General features: G+C 40.5%; 1 protein-coding gene across 1 annotated transcript; it reads right to left on the reverse strand.

Annotated features, from left to right (window-relative positions):
• Nucleotides 1-446: 446 nt before the first annotated feature.
• LOC103144677 (ras-related protein Rab-37-like) lies at nt 447-10,699 on the reverse strand. Its single transcript, XM_007561775.2, has 9 exons — nt 10,243-10,699; nt 5,473-5,583; nt 5,246-5,287; nt 5,007-5,073; nt 4,738-4,790; nt 4,420-4,485; nt 3,487-3,543; nt 3,323-3,399; nt 447-2,996 (listed from the first exon to the last, which is right to left on the reverse strand). The coding sequence occupies exons 1-9, from the start codon at nt 10,396-10,398 to the stop codon at nt 2,891-2,893; spliced, it is 735 nt and encodes a 244-aa protein (XP_007561837.1). The 5' UTR covers nt 10,399-10,699; the 3' UTR covers nt 447-2,890.
• Nucleotides 10,700-10,950: the final 251 nt, after the last annotated feature.

Consider the following 10,950-nt stretch of genomic DNA (forward strand, 5'->3'; position numbering starts at 1 on the left):
GAAAATAAAGTTTTAATTATAAAGTGCATGTAAAAAAAAAAAAAAAAAGCACTTCAATGAAGAATGTTGATCTTGGTTGCACAGCAAAAACCTAATTCATTTTGGAAGATATTTACCAAAAGAGGTTGTGTTCTCCCAGGCCAAACTTTTATCTTGAAGGCTCGGCTGATAAACAGGAAGTTTTGTTCTTCTTTCGTTCCTGCTCACCTTTCTGGCTGTGTCTCAATTCAGAGGTATAGTTTTCTTGGCTGTACTCTGCTGCTTTTGATTTTGAACTGAGGTTGCTGTCTTCAGGATACTTTAAAGAAAATATGATTGAGCAACAGTTCTGCTGCTTGATCCGAAACAAACCACGACTCTTACCCTGGTTTGTCTTTAACTCACAGGAATGCTTCCTTGGTAACAGTTGTCAATCACATCTTAAAAGACTATTGGAAAGATGGAAGTTTGGTTAAAAATAATTTATTTATTTTTTAATTCAGCAAATAACACGTCAAACACATGCTAGACCATCATAAAGCATCCACGAAGCATTCAGATGTTCACTGTCTAATTTGAAATACAGAGGGAATTGATTTGCATATTGTCGCAGAAGGGAGAAAAAAAAATTGCATAAACTTTGGTGATGTTTTGACATCACTGTTTATTTAAGGCTTCACTAATCATCACATTAAAACACGAGGTTGGTGCCAAGATATTTGTGTAGCAGCTTAGCTCCTGTCAGCTCACTGGTTTAGTTGCTAAATTTAAATATTTTGACTCTAATGGGTCCTAATAAACCAACAGGTAGTTCTATTAAAAACAAATAACTATTTCAGTTAATTAGAAAATGCAAAAGTTGGTTAGGTTGCTTAACATCTCTGCTAGATCATTGCATTAGTAAGAACAAGTTATATATTTGTTCTTCTTACTGTGTCTGTGCGTAATTATAATTAAACAATGCACTTTGCAACACGACTTTACCCTGAGCTTTGACTCGAAACTTTAACAGGTATGTTAATTATCTATCGTTTTCTTATTTCCAACTTAAAAGAATTTGGCTTAGATATATTTCTAAGTGGAACCGCACAGATATGGCACATGCAATCCAGCCTTACATGCAAAAAGAACCAAACCTCAGAATTAGCAATAAAAGTAAAATGCATGAGCTTTGAGCAAGTTCAATGTTAGCGTGAGTGTTTTTTTTTTAGGTTTGTTGCAGTTGCTATGTCCAGAGAGCATTTTTAGAAGTACGTCCGCTGCATTTCTAGAACAAATAAGTACAGTATATACAAAAGGAGACTCAAAATAAATTCCAGTAGCTGATCGATGTAAAGAGCCCGGAGTGTTTTGGCTCGTTAGTTTGAATTTTTATGCAGCAGTGCAATCCCATATTTCCTCAGCTCTTCCAGTTGGTTTTAGGAAACTAATGTCTTTGCAACCAAATGGATTTAAATAACACATTGATATGAATTAAAAAAAAAGAAAGAAAAACTTCAATTAGATAATTTAACTTCTTTAAATTCAATAGGATATATATAATTCTTTACATTTATGTTCATAAATGATTTCTGCAAACATTTTACACATTTACCGTGTCCCTGTCTTGAGATTTCATTTCTTTGTGTCTTACATTCGTAGTAAGAAGCTGGTTTGTCTCTGTTTTTTTTGTTTGTTTTATTTTGTCTTTTTTTAGCATATTTGCATTTTTCAACACACGCAAAATAACATAAAGTTGGCAAAAGGAGTCTCGCCGACAGAGCCTTGGGACGCAATTAGCTGCATTTGAAACAACAACGAAACAAAAATACACCAAAACATTGTCCACGCAGACAACCGTCATAAAGTAAGACGTCTGTAAACCAGCTATATTACAAATGTCTAACCCATGGTAATCCATGGTAATATTAGCATCACAATAATTTGCAAGTACGTACAAACTGAGTGTCGTTTGTGTCATGGCTTCTCAATAAAAGGGACTTATTTGGTAAGCTAGAGGCTAGACTTTAGTCTATGACCCTGTTATTACGGTATCCAGGGGAGGATATCCACACAGGCTGGCGTTACTGTACATCCTCCCAGCAGAAAATGCTGTGCCTAAAGTTTCATTTTCATGTTTCATGTTTTACTTTATGCAGTGAGTCAAATAAAACAAGCAAGAAATTCCGAAGTGGACGGAAAACAATGCATTCAAAAAAAAATCTGAAAAGTATGCCGCACGTTTGAACTTGGACCCCTTTACTCTGTTGTGACTAAAAATTTCAATGCAATCAACTGTCTTCAGAAACCACCCTAATGTTTCACCATCAATCAGGACAATAACTCTAAACACATGATATTTATGTGTTAGAGTGGCCCAGTCAAAGCCCAGTGCACACTTTCAAGACTTTTTGGATTTTTACTAGTAAAGGTTTCATTATTTTTTCTCCATATGGCAATTAAGTACATCTTGTGTTGGTCTGCCGCCAAAAGCGTGAATAAAATAAATATACAGATGATTTTGGCTGTAAGGGGTACGGATACTTTTGCATAGCATTGCACACGATGTGAGTTTTGCAGCTGTTTAAAGGCATACCTTCAACAATTTGGCTAAAGTTGTGCTCACGCTCTGAAAGTCAGCCGCTAGCTAAGTACAGAAATTCATAAGGCAATGTTCCCTTAGATTAAAAATGCGGTTTGTACATCGCGAAGCATGAGCTTCTGATGACAAGAGTTTGGAGAATCTCTTCTTGGCAGAAGTTAAACTGTGGATCGTCCACGTTGATACCTGGCTCCATGTTCTCCTCGACTCTTCCGAGGACGTACTTGTGAATTTTTATATCCCATGAATGGCAGCGAAAATTTTTGGGAGTGGCAGGGAGGTTCCTCCCACTCAGCGGCTCTCTGCGTACCCTGTGTTTGGAGGGGAGACTCAGAAGTAGCTGCAGCAGCCGGACTTCTCCTTCTGTGACTCGATGTATTCGTGAATTTGGAACTTGGGCTCATTGGGGTGCTGGATGGCCCGGTGCTTCAGCTCCCTGACGGACAGAACAAAAACAACTGCTGTAAAAAAAAAAACAATGACAAATATTGGAAACGCTCATGTCCCAGGTAAAAAAAACAAACAAACTATGAATTGGAAAAATCTTAAAATAAAACAAAATACATGTTTTTAAATAATTACTCCACAAATCCTTCCCCCAGCACTGTGAGAAATACAAAGGAAGGCTGCCACCACAGTTTGCCTTTATCTGACATTCAAATTTGTTTGCTGATCTGGGGTGGAAGCAAAAGCGAAATAAACTTATTAAAAGAAGGTGAACACTTCCCCCCCCACCATCAACCCGTATCAACTGCCTCATACTTGGCTACGGCTGTGAAGGCGAGCTCTACGTTGACTCCCGTCTTGGCGCTCGTCTCCATGAAAGGGACCGAATACTCCTGGATGAACGAAGGGGAGCAAACAGCGTTGAGAGGCAGAACCAGTGGTGTCAGTGGTGTGTTTTGTGTAGCTGTGCGGAGACTCACTCTGGCCAGCCTCTCTCCTTCGTCTCTCCTGATCGCCCGTTCGCTGCTCATGTCGGCCTGAAACATGGACGCAGCACAGAGATGCTCAGATTAGATTAAATGCAGTGAGCAGATTTTCCTGTGCAGCGTAGCTTTGTTAGATCACTGCTTTTGAAATCAGCTTTCATACGGCATGTATTTGAACACGTTTTAATGTATTTGTATTCCCATGGATCACATGTAAGAACACGATAGGACAAAAAAAAATGTGAGGAGTTTGTGGATGTTCAACTTCTGAGCTTTCCGAACTTGACTGCTTGAAACTTGTTTCCTCCCCCAAATCTCCTTCTCATATTTCAAAAATGTATTCCTAAATCGACTCTGTAAGTAAGACATCTCTTCAGTTATGGGGTTATGTGCAACATAAAACATATCTGTTATTTCACTATATGCTGATTTATATTTCTGAATAAAATGATGTAAATGATGCCTGAATTATTCGATATTTTTCTACCGAGAGGTCAATAAAGTGACATAAAAAAACAGAAAAATCAGTGTGTATTTACCTACATGATATTACAATTGGAAAGTCAAAAATGACGAGCTTGCTAATTGTTTCTACTGCACTGTAAAACGAAACCATGTCTAATTTACAGAACATACGGAGAGCTGTAATTCTAACAACTGCTAGTATCTTACCACAAATTGCCACAAATTAGAGACACTTTTTTTTTTTTTTTACAGTGTGGTATTTTGACAATAACGTTAAGCTCTGCATCTTGAAGGTTGGAATGCCTCTACGCTACCATCCTGATCTCTGGCTTGCTATTAACATATCTGAACACCACATCCAAACTTAGCAACTTAGCAACTTCCGCTCTGTTTCACCGAAGCTCACAACCTTCTGCGTGTACTCCCATTACATACCGAGCTCCGCAAACATCGCCTTCTCACCTTGTTGCCCAGCAACATGATGACTACGTCGGTCTGTGCATACTCATGGATTTCTGTTAACCACGCCTGGACGGAGAAAACGAAACAAACACACAGAGAAGGTGGTTAGCGGTGTGTTACAGGGTTCCCGCAGGTAGACTCTCACACAGATGTTTGACAACGACCCGCGCTGCACATGTGACCGTAGGGTGGGAAAATGTGCAAATATTTGCTCTAATAACGTGGCGTTTTACGTTGACCTACGCACGAACAGGTCTTACTAGTTTCCAGGCCCCCTGGTTACTTTATGTTTTCGTCGCTGGCGAGTGTGAGACTCACCCTGATGTTGTCGAACGACGATTTGTTGGTGATGTCATACAGAAGCAGCAAAGCTTTGGAAAGGAAAGAAAGAAAGAAAGAAAGAAAGAAAGATAGAAAGAAAGAAAGAAAGAAAGAAAGAAAGAAAGAAAGAAAGAAAGAAAGAAAGAGAGAAAGAAAGAAAGAAAGAAAGAAAGAAAGAAAGGAGCAAATCACGGGTCCGCATGAATGCCTGCGTACAAAGCGCGAGCAGAACTTTGTAATTCACGTTGTGATTCATTCATTCTCACCATGTGCGTCTCTGTAATATGCGTGAGTCACACTTCTGAAGCGTTCCTGTCCTGCTGTGTCCCAAATCTGAAACAGAAACCACTCTGATCTGCTTCTAATCGTCTGTTGTCTTCACATACATAGCAAAGGAAGTTGAAATAAATAAATAAAACAAAAAAAAAAAATCAGCTAATGTAGGAAGACTCTATTACTCGTGAAGTAAATTCATTGCCTGTTAAAAGCCGATGTGAACACTGACCTGTAGTTTGACTTTTACGTTGTCAACAGTTACCTCTTTATTCTGAGGGGGGAAAAAAGGGACAAATGAGAAGGGCAAGAATAAATAATATGATTAGAGAGGAGCTGACACTTAGAAAAAACAAAAAACAAATAAAACAAAAACAAAACAAGTTTCTTAGGAACATGAGTGATGGCATCGAGATGGGAGAAAGTTTTCGGTCTCCAGTTTGTGGATCCCAAACGTACCGTGAATCCAATTCCAACTGTGGCAGAAAAGGAGCCTGGGATGAATTTGCCCTGGTCAAACTGAACCAGAAGAGAGGTCTTCCCTACGCCGCTGTCCCCGACCAAGATTGTCTGCAAGAAATCATAAACAAAACACAATTTTTTTTTTTTTACAACCATCAGTAACACCTTCACCCCATGCTTGCTCAGGAGGAAGAACGTGCTGAAAACAACGCAATCCACACGTTTTCCTTCAGTGGGCAAGATTTTAATAAATGGCGTTATATAATAACATATTCTGACTTTGGTTGTACTCTAATTTAGAAGGTATTCCATATTTCCATATTACAAGTAAATATATTCTTGGTGACAATACTTTTCTCTGCTTTAACTTCTTAAAATCTATTAATACTTCAGCTACGAACAAAGATCTGCGTCATCCAAGAAATTTCTTTTTTTTTTCCCTCTCTCTCTCTCTTCCCCCCTCCGAGCTCCTCGAACAATGATAATAATAATTTTTCTAGGAGTTCCGCCGTGCACCGCTCTCGCAGCGTGACTCATAAGCTGGAGAATGTAACCTTCAAGGCAATAAAAATAAATAAATAAATAAATAAAAATCACTGAAAGACAGCTTTCAGAAGCACCCAAGTCAGTCGCCAGGGACACCAATCAATTCGTCATCTTTGTTTGAGCTGCTTTTCATTTATGGAGTCTCAACGAGGTCCCGCTCCCTCCCCCACAGACGTAACGCTGTCCAACTGAGTCACTGACGGCAAGTGAAGTGAAGCTGCTCTGGCATCTGGGCTTAGAATTAGACAACGAGGGTAAATACTTACTTTTATTATTTTAATAATGCCATTACAGTGTTCAATTGACATCTTGAAATTAGTCCGCTAGCTAGATACACAGCTTTTCATTTTCGTTTTGAGACGTTAGCATCGTTTCAGACGTTAGCAAACTTCAAGTTCTAGTTCTAAAGATAAATATTCATGAGTTCAAACCCCACTATTTTATCACCGTGTCTTTGTTGGGTTTTCTTTTTCTTTTTTTTTCTTTCTCCGAACTCCACTTCAAAATTCATAATCTAAAATCTTCCAAACATCACATGAATCTGTACAGAAGAAAGCCGTTTAATGCGTATGACTGTGCTAATAGACAGTAGATGGGGGAAAATGAGTCTGTATCATCAAACCCCTCTGGGGACTGGAAGCAATTAGGCCGAAGTTGCACAGACTTTCTGGAAGAGGATTTTACTTTCATGTGTCAGAGAGGAAGAAAGAGAGTTGTGTTGTAGGGTTTTTACTCTGCCTCAGGGTTTCCTTTTTATTATTATGATTATTTCTGAGTCTTTCTCTTGTTCATGCAACTGGACATGGCTTCCTTCTTGGCTGCCTTAGTTTGGCAAAATTAGAGAATTGAAATCGTCGCTGCCTCTCAGGACAACAGTTTCCATATTGCTTCTATTTCTCGCTGCGGATAAGCAATTAAAAGATGAGAATTTGAAACCAGAGGATATTGCAACCTGGCATCTGTCAAACACACAGATGTGCATATGCATTTTTGTTGTTGTTGTTGTTGTTTTATTAGTTTTTTTTAATCAATCAATGACATACTATGTGCTGTTTCACCGAAATCAGACCCAAAATATGAAGACAAAGGTTCGTTCTGGTGTCTTTCGTCTCATCGTTGACAAAACTCCAGAGATTCAATGTGGCGTTTGGGTCAGGTTTGTTTCCAGGCCGATGAAAACAAAGTGACACCGCGGTTATTAAAACAGGTGCTTGTACGTATGGGCACAGTAAAGTATGAAGCGCTCTAAAGTTTCCAGCATTGATTTCGGACTCTGTAAAAAACACAGCGAACCTACACCAGCAGCACACGGAAACGTTGGACTACACTTCTCACAATTGTTGGCAGTGGGAGACAAATGCGGAAAGATTAGAAACAGAGAGACGGAGTGGGAAGATTTAGAAACCAGAGGGATGCAGAACAGCTGGGCAAGAGTGAAGAGCAAGGAGACCGATGGAAGGTAGCTAATTAACAGATGAAGCACAGATACACATGAAAAGTGTGTATCTGTCAGTGACCCAGAAGGCAGACGGACAAACGGAGGCGGGCCAAGATGGCAGACAGAAGCATCTGTGCTGCGCACATGTATAATTACTGTCTCTGTCTCTTCAGAGAAAGAATGACTTGATTTTACCCTAGTTTGCCATGAAATGCACCTGCTGCTGTTGCAGAGGAAATGAGTGTGGCTATTTTATTTGTGCACACTTTATTTTGAAGAACAAATAAGAAAAAGAAAAGATTACAATATAATCCAATAAAGAAAAAAAACCCTTACAACCAAAGTCCGTTTGAGTGGTATATTTTTGTCTAACTTATGGATTCTCTTACAACCTGCCAGCCTTTCAAGTGAATAGCGCTTAATGCGTTTAATGACTTAAAGTAGACGCGATTAATCTCTTTGACTTCCTCCAACCCACACATTTGGGCTTTCGATGTGAAAATCCTGATCCAGTTTCTCCCACTTTTTCCTCCTCCTCAGCTGCTACTTCAGTAATGAGCCCTTCGTTACGTTTCTGCCGCCTCTTCTCGTGTTTCAGAAACTTCGATAGGGAATTGTCTACCAACAGGCCTTTCATGTTCTGAAAAAGACCTCCAAATAAGCACCTAATGCAACCCTGAAACCAGTCCAGTAATTCGGCATGAAATGCAACAGGATGTGGCGATAGATTGTTTTTCGTCTGTGACGTTTTGTAATGCTTGGTAGAGAGTAAAATGGCAATAAATCGATTTAAGTATGATTGCACACTCCGTAAGTTTCAAAGATTTATAACTCATTTATAATTAGCCCAGAATGGCTGGAAATTGGTCAAAATTCAGTCAGCAAGTCTTGCCAGTCTTGTAGCATATGCTTAAAACATTTCTCTTTTTAGTCATTGCTGGCTCTTGTGCTGTCGTGCCAGTTGACTGCGAAGCACTTTGTGATTTTTTTTTTTATATAAATAACGTCCTGCTTACTTGCCTGCTCTGAGAGGCTTATTGTCACCCCTTGAAACCAAATCCTGCCACATTTTGACTCATTTTGACTCATTAGTGCTTGGATTTGATCTCAAATAGTTAGCTTCCTGTGACATGGTGCTCCATCTCGTTTTTGTTCCTTTTTTTTGATACATACACAATCCTCAAATTGTGGCCCGGACTGTTGGAAGCAGTTGCTCTCGAAGGGCATTGTGACCCCGCTCTGTTTACTGCCGTCTTGTTTGGCAGAGCCGGGAATTTAATGGATGAGAAGCAAATCCACAAACAGATTGAATCAGTGTTTCGCTGTTAGCACAATGCAGGGGTCCAGTGTAGCTTTTAGCATATAAAAAAGCCCGAGGGTAGCTTTTTCACCAATATTCTGTCCGTTCTTGTACTTCATTTTATTTTATTTTGTCTCTATTTTTGGAAAGAAGTGGCTTATTTGGTGCTTTTCTCGACAAACGGTGGTTGCCTGAATGTCTTTAGCTCACCGGTGGCGACATTTCTCAGGAAGGAACAATACATGCCCTTCCTGGACACCCCTGGATGTTGTTCTCAAAACTTCCTAAATGCATCCAAATCTCTCACTTTGTGGTTCTGGACGATCAAGAAAACTGATCCTTTAATCAATATCAGTAACAGGGAGATAGGTGCAGAACAACGATAGCTGTATCATGTTTATTTCTAACACAAGAAGCAGCAGCAGTCAGTTTGCTGATTGGTGAAATAAAAAAATGATTTCAGCCAATTTTTTCTTTTTTTTTCACAGCTTCATTTCTGTTGATAAATTACTGTCGTTCAGTTAACCGTGAATCATGCTCACACACACTCCCACACACACACATGTCTTCGGGGGTCATCAAAGTGCTTTTGGTTAACATACAATCAGGTCCATTTCATGTCCAATCTGACCGCCGGCTTTTAAGACAGTCGGTCTCCTCATCTTGTCTCAGAGAGACACACCGCATCCACTCAGAGAGAGTTGAGGGGGCTTATTTCGTTGGGTGCTGGGCGGTGAAAGAGGGGTGTAGTGTGCTGCGGACTGAAGCCAGCTGAAGGCTTTTTGAGTTTAAGCTCATGGAGAGCTTGGTAACTCGATGTGACATTTGACTGAAGCCTAAAGGGACTGTTTTTTTCCCCTCTCTCTTTCTCTCTTTTTATGTTTTTTGCTCCACTGACAGTGAAGCCTCTGAGGCAGCAGGACGGAAGAGATTCAATGTACTGTTGCACTTTATAAACCACAGACTAACACAGCTAACACAGTCCTATAGGAACTTAAATTGGGAGAAGAATGGGAATGTTACATTTAACCTAATTGTGCAGATTTTTATCATTTCTTTCCCCTACGTTTTGGTGGTTTGTGTGAAATGTTCCTCTTGTGGGGAGAATAAAAACAACAGCTAATCCTCGGAAGTAATTTTTTTAATTATTTTTAATAGAATTGGCCTCTTTTAAAGCCTTCTTTTATTCTCCGGCAGAGTGGAACATTAAGCTGACAGCATCACCCCCCAGAAGGAGAGGGTATGGTCGGTGCTGGGAGTTGATCGGATGCCTGAGTGAGTCTGGAAGGAGACCAACTCCAGAGAAAACTGCATCAAAGTCCGGATCAGCACCACGGACAGCGCCGAGCTACAACCGGAGCCGATGACAAATTAGCCAAAAATAAATAAATAAATGTTGAAAACACAAACAAATAAACAATAATAATGGTTTAAAAAAAGATTTTAAAAAAGGAGAAATCTTGCCTCCAGCAGCTTTGTTTACCTTATGCACCAGGTCTTCGTCGTAGCTCGGGGCTGGCGGGGTCTTCGCCTGGTTCTCCGTGTTCTCTCCGGAGCCGTAGCCGCTGTCGGGGTTGATCTCCGGGTATGCCGTCTTGTAGCACGCCGAGATCGGCTCCATTGACTCCATCCGCTCCATCCCGGACGTGCTCTCCCACACCGCGCCGCTGAAACGACAGATCCGCGGAAAACCCGGAGAGGAGAGGGAGACAGAAAGAGCTGAGAAACTACGCACCGACCAGAACCTCCCCCACGCAGCACCACGGTCTCAGTGCTGTCCTCCTCCTCCTCCTCCTCCTTCTCCTCCTCCGGGTTCTCCGCGCTCCTAAATAAGCTCCTCCTTGGGGGTGAATCACTTTCTACATCACTTAACATTAAAAAGAAAAAAAAAAGAAAGAAAAGAAAAGACGCGTCGTGATGGTTAACACGCACGACGCCGATGTAACAGCTGGGCGGAGGATGGAGAGAGCAACACACTGAGTTGGAAATTGTGTGGATGATTTGGACGTTAGCATGAATGGAGGAGCAGAAGCTATGGAAACACGTTAGAGGATTTATTTGTATTTTCTTAATCAGTAGTTCCCTTGCATTTCGACTTGAGGACAACAAAATGACATTGAAAGGGACTCGTGGAACTTACTGAAATGCTGTTTAACAAAGCGATAAAACAAACATTGACAGCTTAGTGACT

Source organism: Poecilia formosa, unplaced genomic scaffold, assembly GCF_000485575.1.
Source record: "Poecilia formosa unplaced genomic scaffold, Poecilia_formosa-5.1.2 Scaffold4, whole genome shotgun sequence".
NCBI lineage: Eukaryota > Metazoa > Chordata > Actinopteri > Cyprinodontiformes > Poeciliidae > Poecilia > Poecilia formosa.

What these genes read in the sequence shown, in the direction of transcription:
- LOC103144677 (XM_007561775.2), bottom strand. Translation starts at nt 10,398, where the DNA reads ATGGAGCGGATGGAGTCAATGGAGCCGATCTCGGCGTGCTACAAGACG. An exon ending in CGTCGTTCGACAACATCAGG is followed by an intron (nt 4,486 to 4,737) that starts GTGAGTCTCACA and finishes TTCTCCGTCCAG; the next exon opens with GCGTGGTTAACAGAAATCCA. An exon ending in TCATGTTGCTGGGCAACAAG is followed by an intron (nt 3,544 to 4,419) that starts GTGAGAAGGCGA and finishes TCCATGTTTCAG; the next exon opens with GCCGACATGAGCAGCGAACG.